The 24,865-nt window shown below is 52.9% G+C and overlaps 10 protein-coding genes across 10 annotated transcripts; 6 read left to right on the forward strand and 4 right to left on the reverse strand.

Annotated features, from left to right (window-relative positions):
* Positions 1-523: 523 nt before the first annotated feature.
* A1O3_05570 (uncharacterized protein) lies at positions 524-1,636 on the forward strand (the record flags this gene model as incomplete). Its single annotated transcript, XM_007735690.1, has 1 exon — positions 524-1,636. One exon carries the CDS (start codon positions 524-526, stop codon positions 1,634-1,636), a length of 1,113 nt encoding a protein of 370 aa, XP_007733880.1.
* A 687-nt stretch (positions 1,637-2,323) lies between these two features.
* On the reverse strand, positions 2,324-3,359 carry A1O3_05571 (3-hydroxybutyryl-CoA dehydrogenase; the record flags this gene model as incomplete). Its single annotated transcript, XM_007735691.1, has 2 exons — positions 2,324-3,157; positions 3,204-3,359. 2 exons carry the CDS (start codon positions 3,357-3,359, stop codon positions 2,324-2,326), a joined length of 990 nt encoding a protein of 329 aa, XP_007733881.1.
* Positions 3,360-3,756: 397 nt separating this feature from the next.
* On the forward strand, positions 3,757-7,338 carry A1O3_05572 (replication fork protection complex subunit Tof1/Swi1; the record flags this gene model as incomplete). Its single annotated transcript, XM_007735692.1, has 2 exons — positions 3,757-3,837; positions 3,889-7,338. 2 exons carry the CDS (start codon positions 3,757-3,759, stop codon positions 7,336-7,338), a joined length of 3,531 nt encoding a protein of 1,176 aa, XP_007733882.1.
* A 359-nt stretch (positions 7,339-7,697) lies between these two features.
* A1O3_05573 (uncharacterized protein) lies at positions 7,698-9,203 on the forward strand (the record flags this gene model as incomplete). Its single annotated transcript, XM_007735693.1, has 1 exon — positions 7,698-9,203. The coding sequence occupies one exon, from the start codon at positions 7,698-7,700 to the stop codon at positions 9,201-9,203; it is 1,506 nt and encodes a 501-aa protein (XP_007733883.1).
* A 503-nt stretch (positions 9,204-9,706) lies between these two features.
* On the forward strand, positions 9,707-14,217 carry A1O3_05574 (lysophospholipase nte1; the record flags this gene model as incomplete). Its single annotated transcript, XM_007735694.1, has 2 exons — positions 9,707-9,957; positions 10,002-14,217. The coding sequence occupies 2 exons, from the start codon at positions 9,707-9,709 to the stop codon at positions 14,215-14,217; spliced, it is 4,467 nt and encodes a 1,488-aa protein (XP_007733884.1).
* Positions 14,218-14,654: 437 nt separating this feature from the next.
* A1O3_05575 (uncharacterized protein) lies at positions 14,655-15,587 on the forward strand (the record flags this gene model as incomplete). The annotated part of the gene is made up of 1 exon (XM_007735695.1): positions 14,655-15,587. The coding sequence occupies one exon, from the start codon at positions 14,655-14,657 to the stop codon at positions 15,585-15,587; it is 933 nt and encodes a 310-aa protein (XP_007733885.1).
* An 854-nt stretch (positions 15,588-16,441) lies between these two features.
* A1O3_05576 (uncharacterized protein) lies at positions 16,442-17,646 on the reverse strand (the record flags this gene model as incomplete). The annotated part of the gene is made up of 3 exons (XM_007735696.1): positions 16,442-16,506; positions 16,566-17,542; positions 17,621-17,646. 3 exons carry the CDS (start codon positions 17,644-17,646, stop codon positions 16,442-16,444), a joined length of 1,068 nt encoding a protein of 355 aa, XP_007733886.1.
* Positions 17,647-18,581: 935 nt separating this feature from the next.
* Positions 18,582-20,792, forward strand: A1O3_05577 (uncharacterized protein; the record flags this gene model as incomplete). The annotated part of the gene is made up of 3 exons (XM_007735697.1): positions 18,582-19,077; positions 19,241-19,752; positions 19,803-20,792. The coding sequence occupies 3 exons, from the start codon at positions 18,582-18,584 to the stop codon at positions 20,790-20,792; spliced, it is 1,998 nt and encodes a 665-aa protein (XP_007733887.1).
* Positions 20,793-21,666: 874 nt separating this feature from the next.
* A1O3_05578 (uncharacterized protein) lies at positions 21,667-22,676 on the reverse strand (the record flags this gene model as incomplete). The annotated part of the gene is made up of 2 exons (XM_007735698.1): positions 21,667-22,543; positions 22,603-22,676. The coding sequence occupies 2 exons, from the start codon at positions 22,674-22,676 to the stop codon at positions 21,667-21,669; spliced, it is 951 nt and encodes a 316-aa protein (XP_007733888.1).
* Positions 22,677-22,752: 76 nt separating this feature from the next.
* A1O3_05579 (uncharacterized protein) lies at positions 22,753-23,537 on the reverse strand (the record flags this gene model as incomplete). The annotated part of the gene is made up of 2 exons (XM_007735699.1): positions 22,753-23,066; positions 23,126-23,537. The coding sequence occupies 2 exons, from the start codon at positions 23,535-23,537 to the stop codon at positions 22,753-22,755; spliced, it is 726 nt and encodes a 241-aa protein (XP_007733889.1).
* Positions 23,538-24,865: the final 1,328 nt, after the last annotated feature.

A 24,865-nucleotide genomic window follows, 5' to 3' on the forward strand; every position in this document is an offset into this window, starting at 1 on the left:
TAGGAACTCGGAACTAGGAACTACTCCGTCCAAGCCTGCCGCAGCAGGTCTTGGGGACACCTAGGCCTAAGGGCTAAGGGGCCCCTACGGCTTAGGCTTAGGCTTGACTACAACGCCTAACGTGAGCAGCCGACGGCCGTACATTAGGCAGTAAGCGCCAGTCGGCTGAAATGGTGGCCTTCGAGGGACAACATCTCTTCCTCTCCTGATTCATCAAGCAGAGACACGCAGCAATGCGTCCAGAATTGAAAAGATGAGTGCACGGCTGTAGCGAGACTCAACCGTCGAGATTACCATGGCTGTTGATGAAAGTGATGCCGTCAGCCTCACGTTCCAAGGTCAGCCTCGTTGAAGTTGGCGGGGTTATGTACAACTTGATGTGCGAGCAATGACATAACGAGGTACGTACACTGCCGCCTTTTGGGCACACGACGCTCTTTCTCACTTCCCGTGTCCCTCTGTAAGAACTCCATGCGCCGGCTCTCCGGGACCGAACCTCAGCTTCCATTCAACTGTCGACATTATGTCGAACTTCGATCCTAACGCTATCCTGCGCGGTGCCCAGCTCACCCTCGTTGGCGCACACCGAGCCCTGCAGAACCCGGAGCTGTTCACAACCACACACTACCGCCAGGCTGCAATAGCCGTGTGTGCAGGTCTAGCGATCCGTATTATTCTCAACATCCCCATCTACGCAGTCAAATTCATGTTGCTGGTCACTTCGCTCTTCGTCAACCTCGACCATGAGACGTGGGATGACAAGCTGGTCAATGGGCTAGACTTCATCTCGAAATCGGTTCTACAAGTCCCCTTCTTCCTCATGATGGTCATGAGCTCCATCACGCCCACGCTGGATAACTTGTTCATGGACTCTCTGGCGTGGGTCGATAAGACGTACCTCCAGAAACACAAGTCCGACGACCCCTCAACCCTGCGCGGCCTGTACCACCCGACGCTGAAGGTATATTCGACGCACGGTGCCCGGGAGAGGAAAGAGAGACGCAGCCCCCTTGATGGCTTGATCAGTGTCGGTATGAAGTACGGTCGACGCGCAGCGATTTCACTGGCCATATATACCTTGACCTTTGCGCCGATTGTGGGGCCCTTGGTCCTTCCCGCAGCGTCCTTCTACACCTTCAACAAGGCCGTTGGGCCTGTGCCGGCTGGGATCGTATTTGGGCTCGGATTTGTGTTGCCCAAGCGGTATATGGTGTCATTTCTGCAGACCTATTTTTCGAGTCGCAGCCTCATGTCGCGCCTGCTTGAGCCATATTTCTCCCGTATCCGGTTCACCAAGCAACAGAAAAAGGTCTGGTTTATGGACCGCAGTGGTGTGCTATTTGGCTTCAGCGCCGCTTTTGCAGTCATGGTCAAGGTCCCCTTGCTGGGCGTCCTGATCTATGGCATCGCCGAGGCTAGCACTGCATATCTCATCACTAAGATCACCGAGCCTCCGCCTCCGCCGGGCTCGGAGACCCAGGTGTTTATCGAGAATGAAGTCCGCTGGAAGAACAAGCATTTGCTCTTGAACCTTCCACTTGACAAGCTCGACGAGTTCAACGCCCGTCTGACTGGCGCCGAGAACGTGACACAACAGCCATCGGTTCCAGATACCCCAAGACGCAGGTTCGCTTAATAAGACCGGCACGCCAAACATGAAACCATGCCGCATACTTTCGATGTCTTTACCTGCTTCTTAACGGGAGTAGCCATGTCTAACGGTTAGGAGTGGTGACAAGGAGGTTTCTTCGGCTGATGGTCGATGTGCATCATCTTACTATTTGCTACACGCCCGGAGATTGTCACTCCAGACGTGAATACTGGACAATGGTGGCTGAGTGGGCCCAGAGCATGCAGCAGCTACGGAGAAAGTTTGACTGAGACTAGGTCGAGACAGTTTGTTCAGCGGAGTAAACGAAGCACAGCTTGCTTTGACGGAATTGAAGGCGAAGTATAGCCCTGGAAGCCAAGTCCTCAACATTCGTAATACGAAAGGTTCTTACCATGCAATGAAGACCTTTCTAACTGTACACATGGTCTATCAAAGATTGCCTTAAGAACCCCCAGTCCAAGATTTAGACACTTATAGCATTACCGGGTCGTATGCTGAACTTTGACCGCCCCTGTCGTCGCTCCAAGACATATCTAGACGCAACTTGACTCCAGCATTCAACTTTTTCTGCAAGTTCCAGCATCTGCTAGAGAAGCCACCCAAACAAGCCGGCCATGTGACACCGAATATACCGAGACGGGAAGCAATGACGATCGGGAGACGGGCTGCCATTGACATAGCCGCTCAACATCCTCTTCTGCGAAGCACTATTCATTTGTATTCATAGAAGCCTCTGCCACTCTTCTTGCCCAGCCAACCCGCATCGACGTATTGCCGCAGGAGCACACTAGGTCGGTACTTGCTGTCCCCCAACCCGACGTGGAGAGTTTCCATAATTGCTAAGCATGTATCAAGACCAATGAAGTCGGCGAGAGTCAGAGGGCCCATGGGGACATTCGTTCCATTCTTCATTATGTTGTCGATATCCTCTCTTTTTCCGACTCCCGTCTCAAGGCATATAATGGCTTCATTGATATAAGGCATCAAGATCCTATTTGCCAAAAATCCTGGAACGTCGGCTGAGACCGAGCAGATTTTACCCATCTTTTCGCAAAAAGCCACTGCAGCCTTGAGAGTCTCAGGAGAGGTTTGGAGGCCGGAGATGATTTCAACACCTTTTTGTACTGGGACAGGGTTCATGAAGTGCGTTGACACTACCCGCGAGGAGGCTGATGTATCGGTTGCATCCTTAGTAGTTGCACGTGCAATTTTGGTGATGCTGATGCTTGAAGTATTCGTGGCTAGGATGGCATGTTGAGGGCATATTTGGGCCAATTGCGCAAAGATTTGTTCCTTCAGAGAAGGAATCTCCGGTACAGCTTCAATGACCATGTCCACGTCGGAAAGGTCCGATAATTGTGTCGTGACCTTCAGTCGATCTCTTGTGGCCTTTGCAACTTCTTCTGTAATCTTTTGCTTTGAGACGTCTTTTGCGAGGAGTTTGTCTGCAAATGCCAGGCCTTTATCGAGGGACGTTTGTGAGTTATCCACCAGCGTAACCGGGACTTGAGCCTTCTGAGCAGCTACAAGGGCGATTCCGAGACCCTGGAGATTGTTAGTATTATGTTACTCATGGCGTCGCTACTCATACCATCTGTCCAGCTCCGATGACACCAAGTTTCTTCACCTCGAAAGCCCTTGGCGGAGTTGTAGACAATTGGCGACCAAGCGAGGCGAGCCTCTGGGAGGCGACGCCCGGCTTTGGGCTAGCCATCAGTCTTGACGGAAACCTTGCCAGCGAGGTCATGAGGAAAGGTAGTTCGGTGGACAGAGTAGATTGACTTGGGGAGATGGGGAGGATGCCAAATGGTGGTAGGAGCCTCCAACTGTGAGCCAGGCGCAAAACCTATGTATCGCGGAGTTTCCTCGTTGAACACATTGGACGGGAAAGCTGCGACCGACAATAGGCGGAGAGCCGGACCGAGGTTGTCGATATCGAATCTGCGTTACGAGCCTCTACACATCTACGTAGTACCAGCCCAGTAAGCGGTGTCTGCCATTCATTCTTCCACTCCACCGTACACCCATTTAGCAACGACGCGTCGAGACGCGTCCTTTGGCAGCGAACCCTCTGGAGCGTCTCAAACACACTGCCACACTCGCATCCTCCTCTCACAGCGATATGACCAACCCTTTCTGACAAGATGGCAGAGGACAACCCGTTCGACAAATCCCAGACTGTCCATCCCGAAGTACGGGCATATGTGTACAGCCTGGTCAACGCCGTACGTTGTTCCGAGCACAGTGGACTTTTGAGCACGGCTAACATCCATTAGCTTGGTGGGAGTAGTACGGACGACGACGGCCGATATGTCCTCGGTGATGATGCACTTGCGTGTCTCCGTGATCTGAAAAGATGGTTGAAGTTGTACGACGAGAAGAACAACAAGCTCGACGTAGCCAGATGCCTTGCAGAAGCCAAACTTGTTGGAGGAGACCTTATACCGATCTTGGCCTCATGGCCGGAACAGGGAAAGGAGAGCAAACTGAAGGCAAGGGTTGCGCTCGCATGCTTGGAACTGCTGGTACCACTGACATGGCCCCTGGAAAATGGCGGAGAAATGACTTTGAATCATCACCGACACACTCCATACATTCAACAGGCGCAGGTGTTGTACAAGGCTGCGATTCTTGGTTGCGATACTAGCAGTATTCTACGCCAAGTGATTCGGATTGGCCTTCCTTCGATCGCTGTCGCCAGAGACGAGAGAACGAGTCGAGATGAGGGTATTCTCAAGCTGATGCTCTATTTCTTTCGGAACGTCGCCGTCATTCAACAAATCCCAAACCTGCCCAATCAAGGCCTGGATATGGAGGTTTCAAGATCTGCAACGATCGAGGCGTTCAGAAATCAAGACGTCTTCGCCTTGCTGTTGACCTTATGCTCCAACATGGGAGAGGATTTCAATCTACAGGACGTTATAGTTCTTGATATCATCTTCAACCTGATCAAAGGAATCGACCCGAAGCGGCTGTGGATGACAGAGCAGGAAAGAAAAGGTCAAGGAATATCAGATCTAAGTGCTGCACTTGCCATTGAGCATAGCGAGGCCAAAGAAGCAAAACGGAACCAGTGGAGTCGGCATGGTCGCTTTGGCACCATGTTATGGGTCAAACGTGAAGGAGAAAAGGTGTCAGCTGTGTCGGGACAAGATAATCTGAAGAGCGATCAAAAGGCCTTCTTCAACATGGACAAATCGAAGAAATGGCATAAACCGCAGCAGAAGCGCAAGGACGTTGACCACACCATTCACGACTTCGACCATACCACTCGGCTTACCAATTCGGCCAGCGAGAAGTTGCGCAATTTTGTTGAAGAATTCCTTGATTCAGGGTTTAACCCCCTTTTCGCTCATTTACGCAAAGCCATCCAACGCGAAGCCGAGCGTCTGGCCGACGTCAATTATCGGCAATTTTTCTACGCGGTTGCGTGGTTTCTTGAGGCCGAACGCGTTCGTCGGGAGACAAGGAAGAAGGAGATCAAGCCGGATAAAGTCAGAACTGACTTTGAAGACGAAAGCTATGCACTCGTTGCAACAGTCCTGAACCAAGAGACTTTCATCATGCTTAACCGATACATGCAACTGTCTTGGGACAACAAGGAGTGGCAGGATTTGAATGCAAGCATGCGATGTTTCACTCAGATCCTATTGACCGTGCAAGAAATGGCACAGAGCCCTTTGGACGAGGACCAAGAAATCGCGGACAATATTCAAAAGAACATATTCTACGAAGAGACGACTCATGACCGAATAACCGGCATCTTGAAGGGCTACAAAGACCAAGGATTCGGCTACCTTGACGCCTGCACTGAACTGTCACATGTCTTCTTGCGCATGCTAGAGAGATACTCGAAGGAGAATACCGACTTGCAGATTCGCTCACGGCGGAGAGCAAGGAGGAAGAGGAAAGAGGCTGAGAGGCAAGCTGCCCAGCCAGGGGATGATCCCGTTGAGGACGACGAAAAATCTGAGAATGAGGATATCGCCGATGTCATCCAAGTCTCTAAGGAGCGCAAGTTTGATTTCAACCGTTTCGCAGCCAAATTCTCCTCTCAGGCATCGGTAAACACGTTTACCTCCCTCATCACCTTTTACCGAGACCTCAATACCGAACAACTCAAACGAGCACACCGATTTTTCTACCGAGTGGCGTTCAAGCAGGATCTCCCCGTTTTACTTTATCGGGTGGACATTATTGCACTATTGTACAAGATGATCAATGGCCCAGACGGTCTTGACACAGAGCATCCCATGTACAAGGACTACTCTGAATTTTCCCGGCAAGTGTTTAAGAAGATGTTCAAGAAGATCGATCAGAGGCCGGAACTGGTGGTCGAACTTCTTTTCAGCAAGATCCACTCCACCTTGTACTACCTTGAATTTGGTCAAGAAAAGCAAACGATCGCAGCAAGCCGTCCCCCAGCAGACTTGGAGATCAGGCCTGCACCAGGGAGGGATATCAAAGAGCAGATCGGCATCATCGTCACTGTGTTGATAAAGGACAGAAAGGCGGAACTAGTAACATGGGTAAAAGATACGCTGAGAAAGGCTTACGATGAAAGGCATGCTTGGGAGGTTGAGGCCGAAGTCCGCAGAGCGACTGCGGTTGAAGCTGCGCAAAAAGACCACGAATCCCCACCCGAAGTCGTCGATATCGGCCAGCCTAGTTACATTACGGTGCGTCCTACCTCGGAAGATATCAAGATTGCAATGTTCAAGAATGGGCGCCTACGATTGTTGATGCGCCTCGTCGGCTTCGACATGTTGGGGGATGAAGACGTTCTTGGGGCGAGTTGGATCGTACCTTCGGGCCTCACGGCGGATACCTTAGCTGAGTCGAAAGCCTCAATTGAGCAATATGAGCAAACACCATGGCAAGGGGACGATGAGAACGAAGATGCCGAAGATATGGTCCGGCGTGCCAGAAATAAAGACGGGAAGACAGATGTTGGCGAGGAAGACGCGCCTCGAGATGCCTTCATCGATGACTCGGAAGGCGAGGAAGAGTTTATGTTTCCAGACAACCCCCGGAGAAAGAGAACTAAGAACATTATCGAAGAACTCAAAGCCCGGCGCAAGAGGAAACGCAACGAAGACAACGAAGACGACGAAATTGACGAAGAGCTTGCTGCCCAAAGAAGAGCAGCACGTGAAGATGCCGCGAGGGCACGACGACTCAAGATCAAAAGCGAAGCATACATCAGAGACAGTGACGATGAATCGGATCAAGAGCGAGATCGCCTGTTCTTCGAGAGGGAAGAGGAAGTGCGTCGGAAACAAGAAGAGAACATACGCAAGCAGATGGCATTGGAAACGGGCGGTCGGGTTGCTGAGACCAAAGAGCGGAGGAAGAAGGCGCCGGCTCGTCAGATGCCTGTAGCGGAACAAGACAGTGACGACGACCTCCTGATGGTGGACATCGATGACAAGCCCAACGAGACCGCTTCGTCACAAACCCAGCGAAAGTCAGATAGCGAAGAGGAAGAAGACGAAGAGGACACGCCCTTGTCCTCTCAGAGTTCGGCTGCAGCTAAGCCATCAGATGCAGGCAGAGCCGCGCTTAGGGAGATGCCTCAGGCAAGGGCAGACCAAGGGATCGATGCGAGTGCAAGGAGCAAAGACGCTGGGACGGTGGAGAGCGAATCGGACGAGGACATTGTACGGACAGCACGACGGCGCATGCGTGGTGGCTTTGTTGTGGACAGCGACGATGATGACGATTGAGTTCTGTAGCTGTAAATGCTGATTGTCCAACGGACTTCTCCCTGGTCTCTTGCTTTCTCAGAAATGCTCCATCTGCGGTCATGTCGTACAACTGTTGTTCAATCATGTTTTAATTGCAAGGGAGAAAGTGCGATATGAAGCGGAGACCGCCGACACCCTCTGCAGGGGGTCTCCGATTGGCTGCCCACTTTGCTTTCTTTCTCTGGGTTGGATCTTTGATAAGACACGCCTTGGAGCCCTGTGGTTTTGAATACTCCGTACAGTCTATTAGAGTTGCCTTTCGGTCGACGTCCTCTAGAAGGTTGCGCGTTTCGCAGACACCAGATTCGCCCTGATCTCGGGGGGTTCGCGCAGGCAAGATGCCGCAGAAAACAGTATACTTTGGCCGATTCATTTCGACGCCTCAGCCAAACGAACTTTTGATCCGTACTGGCGCAGCACTGGTGAACAGAAAGGATGGAAGAGGCACGATAGAGAAGATGGACTGGACGGTCGGTAGCCCTCAGGATGCCGTTCATAAGTATGGGATCGACACGCCCGTTGTCACCGCGAAGGACAATGGATTCTTTTTCCCCGGCTTCATTGGTGAGTGCTTCCACAGCTACTGGGATCTTCGAAACAGGAAGAGCTTGACTCTGTGGACCAGGAAGATGGCTAATGGCTGTCTGCAAACAGATACCCATATTCATGCGTCGCAGTACCCAAATGTCGGCATATTCGGGAAGTCCACCCTTCTCGACTGGCTAACGACATATACATTCCCCCTGGAATCGTCTTTGGGCAACCCAAAGTCTCCCATGTACAGGAATGCCACCGAGCCTCCTGACCCGCTTGCTCGAGCAAAAACCGTCTACAACAGAGTCATCTCCCGGACACTGGCGAACGGAACCACCACGGCGTCCTACTACGCTACTATCCACCTGGACGCCACGAACCTGCTGGCTGACATCGCGTTCGCCAGGGGCCAGAGAGCTTATATTGGACGAGTGTGCATGGACCGACCCGAGACGTGCCCCGAATATTACCGAGACGAAAGTACAGAGCAGACGATAGCTCACACAAAAGCCAGCATAGAACACTGCAGATCGCTCGATGTCTCGGGGGAGTTGTTGGCACCCATCATCACCCCGAGATTTGCTCCGAGCTGTCTACCGGAAACGCTGTCGCAACTGGGCGCGCTGGCGAAAGCAGAGGATCTTCGAGTGCAGACGCATATTTCGGAAAATCTGAGCGAGATCAGCCTTGTCAAGCAATTGTTCCCTGACCAGACCACTTACACCGACGTCTACGACCATCATGAACTGTTGACGCCACGCACCATTCTAGCCCACGCCGTCCATCTCAGCCAAGATGAGATGAGGCTTATCAAACAGAGAAAGACCAAGATCAGTCATTGCCCTGCCAGCAACAGCGCATTGGGCAGTGGGTTTTGCCCCGTACGGGTGATGCTAGACGAAGGTCTGGAGGTCGGGCTCGGGACGGACGTCAGCGGCGGCTACAGTACGAGCATACTCGATGCAGTCAGGAACGCCTGCATGGTGAGTCGCCATGTCGGCTATGTCAACGGCGGCGACAGCAGGTACAACCTTGGCGTGGCGGAGGGGCTCTGGCTTGCAACAGTCGGCGGGGCAAAGGTGGTCGGCATGCAAGGACGCCTGGGCGGGTTCGAAGAAGGGATGTTGTGGGATGTCCAAGAGATCGTCCTGGACGAGGTCGACCCGAACGGCGAGCGCGGAGAGACCGAGGTAGACATCTTTGGATGGGAGACCTGGGAAGATCGGGTGGAGAAATGGGTGTGGAATGGAGACGATAGAAATGTCCGACGGGTGTGGGTTGGTGGAAGGTTGGTTCATGAGAGACAGTGACGGGAGATTTCTAGAAGGACTTGGTTGGGTTTGTTGATAGGGCTCAGGATGGCTCTAGACCGCTTGATATCCAGATGCCTGATGGGCAATGATAACGACACAAGAGTATCGACTACCTTGGACAAGGCAATACTGCGCACTTGGTAGATATAAGGTACCTATATACTTCAAGTAATGGACAAGGCTGAGGTCCTCACGTGACCAAAATGTTGCAGCCGGGACGATGACATCATGTTGTAGCGACGGACAAGGGTGTTTTCCGCCCTCCCCAAAAACCTACCTGGTAGTACCTAACACCTATACAGAGTACGGAGTATTAGTACAGTACTCCAGACTTCGCCCTCCTTAGCCCCGACACGTGCACTTTTCATTGAGCATCAATGGATCCTCGAAAACTTCCCGCGTTGCTATAGCCTCTGAACAGAGCTTCATTCTTCAGTTCGACAAGCAGGAAAAACAGCAATGCCTGGTCTCCTCGACCTACCTGCGTGCATTCCATCACAATGGCATCTTCGTCTCCGGCGAGCATGGAGTTGCCGAGACTCCCCAGCACCTCCTCTCTGGCCATGAATGCCACCGGACAGCATGTCCATACGGAACAACCGTCTGGGTTTGGTCATGCTCTTTTGTCGCTTGTCATCTTTGTTCCAGGCGCGCTATTCCGGACCATCACCTTCACTACCATCACCGTCCCGCGATGGCTATTCACTCTTTTCTCCATGAGTCTAACTTTCACCATGAATTTCACCACCTTGTAAGAACATCCTCTTTACGAACGTGCTGAGCTGACACTTGCAGGCTCTTGATTTTCCTCCTCGTTGTCTCGACCGTCAGCTGGTTCATCCGCTATCGTTACCTTAATGTCTACGCTCGCTTACCCGAAGAGCCCAAGAGGAAAGAGGCACAGATAGATCTGTTTCCTGATACGCAAGATGGAGACTTAAAACCTGGATTGGCCAACTATCTCGACGAATTCCTCAGTGCCATCAAGGTGTTCGGATATCTGGAAAGACCGGTATTTCACGAGTTAACCAGGACAATGCAGACTAGGAAACTCATTGCCGGGGAAACATTACTGCTCGAGGAAGAGAAGGGATTTTGTCTGGTTGTCGACGGCCTCGTGCAGATCTTTGTGAAGTCTTCGAAAGAGGCTTCAGACCACAATTCCACTGGCCAATTTGGCGTCTTCAACGACGACGAAGGTTATCATGAAGGCAACCAGGGCTACCAGTTGCTGACCGAGGTCAAGAACGGAGCTTCAATGTCCTCACTCTTTTCAATCTTGTCCCTATTCACCGAAGATATCAAACTGCGCCATGACGATCAAGTCAACCCTGCTACTAAATTCGCCAATCATATGTCACATACCCCTGATTCAGTTGCGACAAGCCCTACTACGCACCCGTCGACACCAGGTATGGCCATCCCCAGCGGCCGGGAAGAGCCTTCTAGGCACAGGCTATCCACCGTGCCGCCGCTAACTCTGGGGGCCGCCTTTGACGAGCGTCCATTTCAAAAACAACCAGAGAAGCCCCGGGCGGGCCCCTCCGCGCATCCAGATATAGTGGCCAGAGCAGTGGTAGATACAACAATTGCTATTATTCCAGCCAGTGCATTTCGCCGATTAACCAGAACATATCCGAAAGCCACTGCCCATATAGTGCAGGTTATACTTACGCGGTTACATCGGGTGACTCTAGCTACGGCACATCACTATCTCGGATTGACCTCGGAGGTTTTACAGATTGAGAAGACGATGAACAAGTTTACCAGCTACGATCTGCCCAATCATCTTCGGGGCGATGCTCTAGACCGACTGCGAGACAAATTCGCAAAGGAGCGAGATAGGATTGGACCTGAAGAAGGCACAAAAGGGATCGCCCTGCATAACCCGAGGGCGAACCGGAGGAGATCGTCGAGCGGACTCCGGAAAGAAGCAGCCACGGCGGCCAGGCTGGCTGCGGCCAGGGGAAATTCAGCCTTGACCTCCAGATCAAGTGCCCTGGCCCGAGGAATTGGTGATAGAAATGTGAGTTCTGGCGACCTTCATGAAAGTGGCAGACTCAGCCAGAGGCCAACAAGTCTCCACCTGCCGTCGATCTCGAGTTCGACCAGTATGGAAGTGGGCAGTCCCATGGGAAACCGCGAACAGCCGCTATTTAGACCGTTCGGGACCGATATTCCTCACTTGCAAGAGTCAGCCAACGAGGATAGCTTGTTTCGGGAATCCGTCCTGGAATGCGTGGCTAAGGCACTTGGCCTGAGCGAGGCCATCAACCAGTCTATGAGAAAGGTACCTGCTTCAGTGGAGCAATCTCCGCGGCTTGTCTCCTACGATGCAAGAAGGCAAACTGCCATCTTCAATAACGCATTTGGTTTCATTGATCCCTACGAGGATTCGGCCGACGGTGAATCTGATGTCGCCTCGGCCTCGGCCGCTAGTGTTGGTGGATCATCTCAAGGTCAGACGCTGAATGAAGAACTAATAGATGATGTGGAGATTGTTTTCTTCCCCAAAGACTCCGTTTTGGTCGAGCAGGGCGAACGAAATCCGGGTCTCTACTATGTTATTGACGGGTTCCTGGATGTGAGCATTCCCGTCGAAGAGAAGGAAGATAGGAATATCTCCCTAGTAGCCAACAATCGAAAGACCTCGCGCGACGATTCTGTACCACGACTTCGGAGAACCAAGACTTCCACGTCCCGCGCTTCCTCCGTTCCAGGTGTTCCTGCGCAATCAAAGGAAGGCAGGAGAATGGTACAAAAATCCCTGTTTTTGGTGAAGCCAGGCGGAATCGCCGGCTATGTCGGCACGCTCTCTTCGTACAGGAGCTTTACGGATGTCACAGCGAAAACGGATGTCTACGTTGGCTTTCTTCCTCGGTCGTCCCTGGAGAGAGTTGCAGAGAAATATCCGGCGGTTTTACTCACCCTCGCAAAAAGGCTCACCAGCCTTCTCCCCCGCCTGATTTTGCATATCGACTTTGCTCTGGAGTGGGTTCAAGTCAACGCCGGTCAAGTCATCCATCATCAAGGGGATGAAAGTGATGCTATCTATATCGTTCTCAATGGTCGACTGAGAGCCATCCGCGAGTTGGAAGGCGGAACCATGAAAGTGACAGGCGAGTATGGCCAAGGGGAAAGTATCGGTGAACTGGAGGTTATGACAGATGCGACGAGGTCGGCAACTCTCCATGCCATCCGAGATACCGAACTGGCAAAGTTTCCCAAAACACTCTTCAACAGCTTGGCCCAGGAACATCCCAATATCACTATTCAGATCTCGAAGTTGATAGCGCTGCGCATGCGAGCGCTCATCGAAGCCCCTTTGGCGGACACAGGCCAAGAGCGAGGCAAAGCCGCTCTGACCGACTCCGGCACGTCCAGTCTCAACTTACGCACAATAGCGGTCTTGCCGGTTACCACGGGTGTCCCAGTAGTCGAGTTTGGAAATCGTTTACTGGCAGCTTTGAGTCAGGTCGGAGTGCCGAATGGCGTTACTCTGCTCAATCAGACACTTATTTTGAACCATCTTGGCCGCCACGCCTTCAATCGAATGGGACGGCTGAAGCTATCACAATATCTAGCCGATCTCGAGGAGAAATATGGAATGCTGCTCTATATCGCCGACACCAACGTGAACGCGCCTTGGACCCAGACCTGCATATCACAGGCCGATTGCATCTTATTGGTTGGATTGGCGGAGAGTTCCCCCAGCATTGGTGAGTACGAGAGATTTCTCCTTGGTATGAAGTCCACGGCTCGCAAAGACCTTGTACTCCTCCACGGGGACCGATATACTCAGCCCGGTCTTACAAGGAGATGGCTGAGGAATCGGATGTGGATCAATGGGGGCCATCATCATGTTCTCATGACGTTCCGGGTGAGTTCCGAAACCACTCCTCATGCTCAACCCAGGCGACTAGGGTCGGCGATCAGACAGAGAGTCCAAGTCATTCAAGCCGAAATCCAGAAGTACACATCCCGACGAATTCGACAAGCGCCGCTCTATTCAGTGGACAAACCCTTCAAAGGCGATCTGCACCGTTTGGCGCGCCGCCTTTGTGGCAAATCAGTGGGTCTCGTCCTTGGTGGAGGAGGAGCTCGCGGTATTGCCCATGTGGGAGTTATCCAGGCTCTTGAAGAGGCAGGGATACCCATTGATATTGTTGGCGGAACTTCGATTGGTGCATTCATCGGCGCACTTTACGCTCGCGATGCAGATACTGTTCCCATGTACGGTCGGGCCAAAAAGTTTGCTGGTCGGATGGGTAGTATGTGGAGGTTCGCACTGGATCTGACCTACCCGTCAGCCGCGTATACAACAGGGCACGAGTTCAATCGCGGGATATTTAAGACGTTCGGAGATTCGCAGATCGAGGATTTCTGGCTTTCTTTCTATTGCAATACCACCAACCTCAGCAAATCCTGTGCTGAGGTTCACACATCTGGATATGCGTGGCGGTATGTCAGAGCGAGCATGTCGCTGGCAGGATTGATTCCCCCTATCTGCGACGAAGGCAGCATGCTTCTAGATGGTGGCTACATGGACAACCTAACAGTCTCACACATGAAGAGTTTGGGCGCAGACATCATCTTCGCTGTGGACGTGGGCAGCCTTGATGATGATACGCCACAACAGTATGGCGACACCCTCTCGGGCTTCTGGGCTCTGTTCAACCGGTGGAACCCGTTCTCCTCCATTCCTAACCCACCGACTCTCAGCGACATTCAAGCTCGTCTGGCCTATGTTAGTTCTGTGGATGCACTAGAGCGAGCCAAAGCCATGCCCGGATGTCTGTACATGCGGCCGCCCATCGACGCCTACGCCACTCTGGATTTCGCCAAGTTCGATGAGATCTATGAGGTGGGTTACTCGTTTGCTAAAGAATATCTCGCCCGCCTGAAGAGTGAAGGCGATTTGAAAGGAGTAATAGAAATGTGGGCTGGTAACAGCAGTGAGGAAGATAAAGGCCTGTTGAGAGCCATGGCCCCTAGGAGAGCTAGTATATGATCCACGACTGGGTGGTGCTCCTTGAGAATACTTAAACGATGAGGAGTAAACATTAGGAATAGACAGACACAACTGACATGTCAATAGTATGATAGATGCCTACGAGGCAACGAGTGAGTTCGCTGCTAGAGCTCTGCTCGAGATATATCTATCTACCTTGGCCCTGGTCCTCACAAGAGCTTCGCATCCCTTATGATAGGTATAGAATACATGTTACATGTCCGATCTAACCAGTCACGTGATGCACAATACGGCAGAGTACAAGGCTACCTAAGGTACCCATGTACCGCAGACCAGCCTCGTTCATGCTACTACTTGGATTTTATCCTCCGCCCTCGCTGTGTCAAGCTTGAGAAGATAAACTTCCTTGCTCCAGTGCCCAGCACTACTCGAGGCGCCATAGACCAACTCACTAGAACAGACTAAAGCAAACGACCATGCCTGTTAAACCTCTTACCTTCAAAGGCGACAAGAAGACCAAGAAGCGCAAACACCGAACGCTAGAAGACGACGACCGCAAGACCCAGACGCTCGTCAATGCATCATCCCAAGGAGGCGGTGTTGAGTCCGCCGACACCTACGAAGATGAATCGTGGGCGGTGCCCGACCTTGCCTCGGACATCTCAGGGCCGACGGTGATCGTACTTCCCACGACGCCTCCGACGTGTCTGGCGGCGGACGCGCACGGCAATGTGTTCGCATCGCGGCTGGAGAATATTGTGGAAGACTACGCAGAGACGGCCGAGCCGCATGATGTGCGCCAGGTCTGGGTTGCCAGCACGGTGGCCGGCACGGGTCAGATCAACCTGAAAGGCAGCCATGGCGGCTACCTGTCGTGCGACAGCATCGGGGTGCTGGGGGCGCGGAGGGAAGCCCGGGGTGTGGAGGAAGGGTTCGTGATCGAGCCTGTCGAGGAGACGGACGCCTCCGAAAAGATGCGATGGAGGCTCCGCACGTCCGCGACCAAGCTCTCGGAGGGCGTCAAGGGGAGCCGGTATCTCTGCGCCGTGGTGGGCGCCGGGCCGGAGCGCGAAGAGAAAGACACAGACACACAGGAGGGGCCGGGCGAGGGCGACAACAAGAAAAAGAAGAAGACGGTCGCCATCTCGCTCCGTGGCGATGGCGAGCCCGCGTCCGAGTCGACGCACCTCGTGCTCAAAATGCAGGCCCGCTTCAAGCCCCGCGTCCAGCAGAACAAGGAGACAAAGGCCCGAGAGAAGATCAGCCGCCGCGAGCTGGAGCAGGTCGTCGGCAGGAAACTCGACGACGACGAGGTCCGGAGGCTCAAGCGCGCAAAGAAGGACGGCTCTTACTACGAAGAAGTCCTCGATGTCAGGGTCAAAGGGAAACACGACAAGTTCGCTAGCTGACCTAGACTTCGGACCTCGATCCTCTACCCTCGATCCTCGGCCGCGTCGTGGAGCCTCAACTTGAGGACCCGAACCCGTTATTTGCTGCTTGTTCAAGGCGACAAGCAAATGCGACAAACCCGCCACAAATCCAGCCTCTGAGGACAAGACTTATCTCGAAGTAGTCTTGCCTCCAAGGCACCTAGCAAGGGAATTGCCGATTGTCAAACCCCGCTACGTGACCTGGACCGGACCGTTGATGGGAAAGAAGAACGGTGTGTGCAGTGTACAATGCCTTCCATCAAATCAACTACAAATAGCCCTACGAGCTCAAACTTGAATGACTTTACGACCGCCTTTTACCGATGTTACATCAATACCTCCAAATGTTCCCTGTTCCAGACACCGACGCTATGCGACCACCAAATCCAACTCATATCGGCCTAAATTCATGCTTCATTCAAGGTTCGGGAAGATACGACCCAAGGTGCGACGCCCTAAAGGATGATTAGCAACGTTTTGATCTTGCCTCAGAATGCAGTGAAACCTTACACAATGGTCTCGACACGTCCAAGGCCCGAGCCTGGGTTTCTTGTTCATCGTAAGTATGGGCTTGCTGTCGCGCAAGTCGTTCTCGCCGCCACGCTCGCCTCGCCGAGACACCCTGCGCTCGAACTTCATGAGGCATCTCGTCGTCCACGTGTATTTCCTGGCGGACTGGTATTGAGTGCATCTCCGATCCCGCTGCATGACCGCCTCTTGCACTTCCGTACGGGCTGGGTCTGTGTGATAGGGGAATCGACATTCTCCGCGCGGTCCTGTTAAGAGCCGCGATGGGAGTGGGCAGTCTATTGGAGGTTGAGGACGGCAGCCTTTCAGGTGAATTGCGCTGCCTTGTCCTTCTGATCAATCTTTCTCTTCGGACCATGAGGTTTGTCACCTGTACTGGACAATAGCCGGCTGGTAGCACCGAACTTTTGCACATGGGACACAACGAACTGTTGTTCCGGAGGAAGGGATCGATACATTCTGGATGGAAAATGTGATTGCAGGGAAGTTCGCGGACCGTCGTCTCTCCGCCCACAAAATCTTCGAGGCAGATCGGACAAGTCGGTTGAGAGAAATGCACTTCGTGGGTGGCAGGCCCAGGCGTAACTCCATCGACGGCAGTCTTCTCCTTGGGATTGGCAATCTCGTCTGGTGTGGCCTGGCCTTGTTCCGTTTTGGACGTGTAAGTATACTGGGGCATCTTGTCCAGAATGTCTTGAGGTACGTTGAGCCTCTTGATTCCTAGTGCCTCAAGATCAACCTCTCCATTCGCCACTCTAAGCTGGAGACGGCGTCTATGTCTTCGTTGGATCATGTGCATGACAATAGATGTGGCCATGACAACCGCGAGCAGGACAGCTAGAACAATTATCAAGAAAACCCACAACGAAGGTATGCCGTTGGATGAGGAGGTGATGGCCATCAGGGCGGAGACTCTAATCGTGTCGTGGGGGTCATACATCTCGACCAATTCGTGACCATTGGGAATTTGTGATATGTTCCCTGAGTATTGCACCAGTAGATTGAGCAGGTAGGATCCCAGCATCCCTGGCACCGCGTACACTGGGTAGGGATTGGCCGACTTCCACTGGCCGCCATCTTGCAGACTCCATGATGGGTCGCTTACCGGAGGCGGCTGCGCATTATCGTTACCCGGATGGAAAAACAAGGCTCCATTGACCCCGTCGTCGCGCATCACAGTCAGGTAGGAGAGGACACAGGCTGGCTCCGTCCATGGTGCCAAAGCAAACAATGGCCACGTTCCGGGAGGGAGATCGGCACGGGTGGTTACATTCGTAGGTATCAGGGCTCTAGTCGAGTTGTCGCATGGGTTGGCCGCCGGGAGCTCAGGGACGTAGAGCAGTCCCACGATGGTATCATAGTTTTGAGGGTTGTTTGGCGAAAGCGTGCGAATAAGCCGCGAGGTCCTGTATTCAAAGCCAAGGGTTTTCTTTTCCACTGTTAGCCATGTGATTCAGCCACTGACTGGTCCTCGCTCTTCATACATTGACGGTTCGCACGTCGGAGTCATCGTAGCGAGGATCCGGAAGGAGTTTCGGAACGACATCCAAAGCCTGTGCGGCTTTGAGGGGTCAGTAAGCGGTTCGCGGTACAGTATGACATGGCGACTCACACATCGCTCCTTGATGCTCGATAGAGGGATAGTTTGATAACCAGGTTTAGCGATTCAGGATCGGCTTAAGACATGACATGCGGTTGAGCGCCGGTGCGGGCGGATGCGTCAGGACACACGGGGCTCTGCTCATGGAGAAAAGCACGGCGCCGTCCTCTTTGCAGTCTTGACAGAGGGGGATGAAGAAGGGTAGATGTACGGAGTACAGAGTAGGGGAATTGAATTGACCTTAGACAGAACAACGACGAACTCGAATCATGCAAATATTTCGCAAAGAGATCGAGATCCGCGATTTGTCCTGTCATCGACCGAATGATGCACACCCGGTGTGGAGGTGGCGGCTAATTCCTATCAAGAGAGTCCAGCCTCCATGTTGCCTCCCTGCATAATTAGCATATCGGTATCCGTACTACTCGGTACCTAATAATACAATCCCCTCGTCATCCTTTAGTGGCCCAATAAATATGGCGCTACGCCTCTAATAGATCTGGTGTGTCACTAGCTGCAGATAGTACATTTATTTGAAGCCTATACGGCATCTTCGCCGAAGACCCGCTTGGCGTAAGGTATGACTGCAACTGCGCCGAACCTCAGTCGCGACGACAACGACGACGTGCAACAAGAAGAGCCCATCTTCCAAACAGGCCTGTTGAACGCGCAGAGGCCTCCTCACGGCCGTTCAGTGCAGTGAGTCACAGCTATAAGCCCCGTCCATACGCGGCTGCCCACGAATCGCCTCGAGACACGCCATGAGTCTCCGTGGGGCGTCCTGAATCTTGCCTCACCCCTCTACTGTTTATCGGCACAGTCTTAGATTGATATAAGATCGCAAGATGCCTCCTCTGGGAAGCGCCGGTAAAGGCAAGGGCAAACCCCGAGATGCACGCCGATCGCGAAGTCGCAACACCACGCCCAGCTCCGTCCTCAGCACGGGGACGGCCGCGGCTGCTCCCACGACTACACCTCTACTGGAATTGGAAGCCAGCAAACTCCTCGTCTCCCCGAAGCCGAACTATTCTGAAATCATAGACTACCTTGAGACCCATGGCACGCGATTGGAGCCCAAGTCTCTCCACGACATCATCGACCAGTTGAAGCATTTGAGCGATTCAGCAGAGAAACGCGCAGAGTCCTGTGAGAAAGCCATCCGTCTGATCCATGAGCAGAAGAAGGAGTTGGAATCAGACCAACAACATCGCGAACACGAAGCCGAACAGGCTCGTCGCGCAAAAGCTCGGAAGGAGGAGGTGCATTCTCAAAAGAACTCCAAGTCAAAGAAACGCAAAGATAGACCCGAGACATTCGACAACGTTGAGATCAAACGAGAAGGTATGTTCACAAATACTCCAAGATGACGAAGTACTTGCTATATCGCCTCTTTCGAGTTATCATCACTGCCCGGTTCGCTTTGGCGAGTCAGCGCGTGTACAGCCTGCCCTTCACTCTGACTTTATTAACTTCGTCCCAGTTTCCGTTTGCTCACCAGGTATAGCAGATGAACCTACAAACCCTAAAGTCAGCCGCAACCCTGGTACACCAGGGCCAGTCGATAGCCCGTCGCCGTCAAAGAAGACCAAACTCAGTCCTGGCACCTCTTCCCTGTCGGAAGTTGCAGAATCTCCGGAGGCCACGGCTGCAAGTGCCCACGTATCTCCAATCAAGTCAGATGTTTCTATGTCTGATGCTGAAGACAACCACATCATTCACAGACCACCTCCACTACCTCGGCAAGGTTTCTTCCCTGACCCGATGGCCTCTGACCCCGTGATCTATCACATACGGGAGGTGACTCCAGACATGACAGATGAGGAAAAGAAGGAAATCTACGGCGTCACGTCATTCCCAACGAAAGACCTTCGTGACGAGATGGCGGGGACTCCACCGGACAAGGACTTCAGTAATGCCAAACCTACCAATCAGGTCGCAGCGAATACTTTCCTCACTTACGTCGAACCTTTTGTGCGACCACTAACTGAGGAGGACATGGCCTGGTTGAGAGAGAGAGTGAGTGTAGAAAGCTGTCTCCTACTTTATAACAGCTAACTCCCTAGCAGGGCGACCGAGTTACTCCATTTCTGGCAGTTCGACGTGGCAAGCAGTCGTATCAGGATATCTGGGCTGAAGAAGATGGGATGGTGCTTGTGGACCATAATCTTGACAAGCCCTCACTCAATCATGCGCGAGGCAACATTGAAGCTATCAATGATGACAACCTCTCAACAGATCAAGTCTCGACGGGACCATTGGCGAGCCGACTCCTCTCTTTGCTCAAATTTGAACACCGATCACCACCGGGCGAGAATGTCAATGGAGTAAATGATCTGAATTCCTTCATGGCTACCGATGGGAACGACACCATGGACCTGGATGGACTTACCAACGGCCCAGATAATTCTGAAAAGCCTCTGGCACCTGCCGCCGCGGTTGCAGAGCAGGCCGGTCCAAGGCCGTCAACTTCACAACGGCTCGACTATGTCCAGAGCGAAGAACGGATCAAGGGCGAGCTTCGTCACTTGGGCCTGCTCGGACAGGAGGAGAATCCGGACTTTGATGCTCACCACGACGACGATATCAGCGAAAGACTCCGCCTTCTGCAAGCCGAATTGCGTCGCGTGCTCATAGTCAACGGCGCTCGTAAGGCTCGTGTGCTTGACCTGGCAAAGGAAAGGCTGGCATACCAGGAATACAGCACCATCCATGAAGATCTTGACAGTCAAGTCCAACAGGCTTATCTGAAGCGGACCAGGACACTTGGTAAGACCAAGAAGGGAGGCCCCGGAGCAAACAAGCCACGACCTGGTGGACATGGAATCGGTGGACCAGGAACGGCAATAAGCGTCAACAGGGCCAGAGATATCGGAGACAATGCTCGAATGTTGATGGACAGGAGAAAGCGTTGGGAGAGCTGCATTGGTCCCGTCTTCAAGGATATGAAGCATGGCATTCCCGACAAAGACACCACAATCTGGGATCTAAAGATCATGGAGGCTTATGAGAAGGCTGAGATGGAGGCGTTGGAAGAAGAAGCAGAAGCAGGCGAGTGAGCTAGGTGATCTTCATTCAGCGAGCTCTCATCCAGTCTCCTTTTTGAGATATCCCCCGAGAGGTCATCGAAGAGGTTCAGTGGATTATTACACATCAACAATCCTTCCTTCTTCTATGTTGGCTGGCTCGATTTTCCTTCTGTCGTTGGACCACCCCACTCATTCGCGCTGACAGGAGGTCCACTTGGACGACGCTTGATTGCTGTCATATCACCAAACCCATCCGTAATCTCTTCAACACCAATTCGAAATGGCGAAGGTTGTCTCTGCCTGGATGTACCAGTTGAGAAGACGCTCTTTGCGGGGACCTGGGAACAGAATGAGATGAATCGGTCTGCTGATGGAATCTCCGATTTCCTGTGTGATTCATCTTTCCGATACTATTTGTGTTCGCCAATCGTCTGCTCCAAGGCCCGCCCAAGTTGGTGTCTCGTATGCTGCCGTCAGGACAGAGCATCCTTGCTGCAGATCGGCCTAGAGCGGCCAGAATCGTTGCTCAACAGTGTTCAGCGAGAGTGCGGCCGCAGCAGTCTAAAGCAGTGATGCAAGACCATCATCACGGTGGACTGCTTCGCATAACACCTTCATTCGAACGGGGCTACCGAAACGGGGTCCCCCCGTAATCATGAAAAGACGACAAGCGAAACAACCCTCGGCCAAAATACAGAGGAGACATAGGTCGGGTCTGTCGGAGCTCGTCGTCGCATGTACCCTCCGAGTCGCAATGTAAAGATCGACAGCTGCCATACTGCAGGCAGTCGCAACTGGGATGTTCGTGGTGGCAGTATCCTGCTAGATGCAAACTGCTGTCTTCTGGCTGGGAATGTGTCCGTTTGTTGTTGGTAAACTTGGAGATGTCTGATTGAGAAGTTGGTCATGTCTTCGCCTGAATGAACGCCTTGGTCAAGTTGTGAGCGTCGTGCAGCAATCTGCCTAAGCCGGTATTTTGGAGCCCAAGAAGGGTGTTAGGCGTTGGAGTAGCCACCGGAAACAAGGGTGCGTCGTTTCCAGGACTACTTGGGGGATCGATGGTACTGCAAGTGTCCGTCTGTCTTCTACGCATTGCTGCCTTCCAGCACTGTTTCCAGTGCCGTCCAAGCGCGTCCGTCCAGAAGAAAGATCGCAGGATTTGTTCGAGATGGCCCCAGTCTCGAGCCTTGGGGAAGTCAGCCAAACAGCTGTCAAGCACCACATGACGGCTTTCCAAAGGCTCGGCGCAGATGTCGAGCACCCCTGCAATGATAACTGCCACCCAGACCAAGCAGTCCTGGCGCCAGATGCCGACGAGCTTCTCGCGATCGCTCAATGCCGAGTTGAAACATTTGAGGGCAATGTTGAAGAACGGGTTCCGAGTGGTCTTGTCGGGATATTGGTTGCAGAAGGAGATCAGACCGTTGGTCAGGTAATCTTCCATCGGCGACTTGGCCATTGCGTAGAAGTGCTTCAGGGCGTCAAGTTCGACCTGGATGTCGGCGGTCTGCTCTGCGCTGGACATGGCGGTTTGAGCATGGCGCTGGATCTTCCTCGATAGCGAGGATATGATGCAAATACACTGGACCGACAGTGATCCGCTCAGAGCCAGCTCACTGAAGCCGTTCGGGAGACTGGACAGCTTGGCGCAGAAGCTGGCTGGGAAGGGGTGTTTGGGGTACGAGAGTGGTTGGGCAAGTGACTGGTGTGGCGGACTTTGGGCTCCCGCCTGAATAGACTCATCTGTCCGAGTCTTGATGTAGTCCCCCAACATTCCATGGCTGGCAAATATGTCAGCGTGTGTGACACAGTCATGAGCTCCAGGCGATATCTCACTTACGCTCGCGCGCTGGATTTTGCATACTCCGATATCGCCGACACAGAGTCCATGTCTTTCCTTCTTCCCACCAGCATGTTGAGACCGTGAGCGTGCGCGACAACTGCGGAAAAATTGGACGCGAGAAGCTGCTTCAGTTAACTTATGGAGTATTCAAGAGCGCGGGTACCGTACCTCTATGCTCGTTAAGCAGACGATGGCGAGCAGCGTCGCATTGTCCGCAAAGGCCTCAGAGCTCAATTTGGCCTGGACCAGAGCCAATGCTCGGCCCTGGTGTTTGATGTATTCGGCGTCGGTGTGCCAGGTGATGTCTCGTGCGATGAGCCAGAAGACGCGGCACATGGCCACCAGGCTTTCGAGCAGAACAGCATGATCCATGGCCAAAGGAAACACCAGGCTTTTGTGAGGGCAACCGTGGCCAGTCGAGGCATAATCAATATCGTACTCTGGTGCCCATTCGTGGAGAACTGGGCGTTGTGTTAGATCGCCGGCCGATGTCAGATATCAGCTGTGGAGAGTCACTTACAGTAGTCGATAGTCAGAGGAACACAGCCGTCCGCAGGGATAGGCAGGGACCTGAAAGGGTCATGGCGGAGGCCATTCTTAGGCACGCGCATCAACAAGGAAAGAGAATTGCCGTGTCGTTGTAGGGCGGCCGCAAGTGTTCTCTCCTCGCCGTCATCTATGAGCTCCTGTTTGTGGGTATCGGCTATGCCCGGGGTCTTTCGGAGCACGGAAGTGTGATGATGCTCGTTGACGAGGCTTTCCTCGGGGGCTGGGTGCCATGAAGCTGTCCGCGACGTCTCATACAGCCTGGCGATGTCTCGGCTGATCCTCTTCCATCGCCGGTAGTGGGATGAGATATGGGATTGGAATGCGCGGGCCTCTGTCGGGTTCTTCAACGGTGTGCACGAACTCTTGGAGTCTCTCTCTGCCATGATTCCCGAGGCTGTTTTGCGGGAAAAGGAGGCCTGAAGGGACGATGTCATCGGGAGCACCGGCGGTGTGTGTGTCTCTTATCTCATGTTGCCGCCATTGCCACTCACCCTTATAGTGACTCAGGAAGGTTTCGATCTTGCCCTGGACCGGCGCTTGGGTGCGCCCATCCCTCATAGCTCTGCAGGGATTGAGCGCGTGCTTTGGTTCTGCAGGGATCGGACGATCGGGCAGCGGTCTCTCGATCGAACAGCACATGCGGCTGTCCTACCGAGGGAAGATGGCTGAGTCCAAGATGACCTACCCCGCATGCGAGCAAGGATGTGTTTGAGTTCAAGGCCTTGCAGGGATACGTTAGATTTGGAGGCCAAGCAAGCCAACAGGACATTTCTGAAAGCTGCTCCCGCTGAGGTCCGATCGACAAGGAATGGACGTCGGCATCTCGATAGGCTCGGAGGACAAGGCTCGGATGATCTCAGGATCCTTCGCTGAGAGCTCTGTAGATTGCATGTCTTAGGCCCTAGAAACCGTTATGTTGATTGTCAAACAGAAGATCGTGAACGTAGCTTTGGATGTCATCGAACAAGGTAGGCAGATGGTACCTTCCAGGAAGACAATGAATTTGCGCTGACGCAGAACGGCGGGCGGGATCAATTGCTCGCTCCAGATGGTCGATCACACCGTTCGAGGCGGAGTTTGAGCTTTGCTACATAGTGTGGGATGTCGGTCGACAAGGAGAAACGGCTGCTGCACCAGGGAACAACACTAATCAGAGAGTAATCTCAACAAGGTCGACAGCATTGCCAACTAGGAATACTCATCTCCCCCAGAAGAGGCAGAAAGTGATACGATGTTGTGCTTCACGACTACTTCAGCAACGATGAGAAGATACTGAGGTGTTTTCGCAGCTTCCAAAGCCAACATCTGTCTACTCCAACGAATACCTTCGTAGCCGACCAGAGCATCCCACCTGCAGGCGATGATATGGTCTTCAGCTTTCCAAGAAATGTGCTGCAGCAAGTTCCATTCCATCTGCTGCGTGGTTGGAATCTGACGTGTAGATTTTGGGTAGTTCACCTTCCTCGTCATTGGGATGAAGACTTGTCTTTGAAACCACCCAACCCTGCCTTGCCTAACACAGTATGCTGACGCCGTCAATGGCTTGTTCGTCAATCCATACATGGTGACCTCGCATCTTCTTGCATATGCTGATCTCGCACATTCGGCTGGTGGGTATTTCAAGTCTGTCTTCAAAGTGACCGGTGTCTGTAGGATCGGGAGAGGATAAAGCTTGTTTGAGATCTCTGCTCACACTGCTGTGTAATTCGGA

This window comes from Capronia epimyces, assembly GCF_000585565.1.
Source record: "Capronia epimyces CBS 606.96 chromosome Unknown aczIQ-supercont1.4, whole genome shotgun sequence".
NCBI classification, from domain to species: domain Eukaryota; kingdom Fungi; phylum Ascomycota; class Eurotiomycetes; order Chaetothyriales; family Herpotrichiellaceae; genus Capronia; species Capronia epimyces.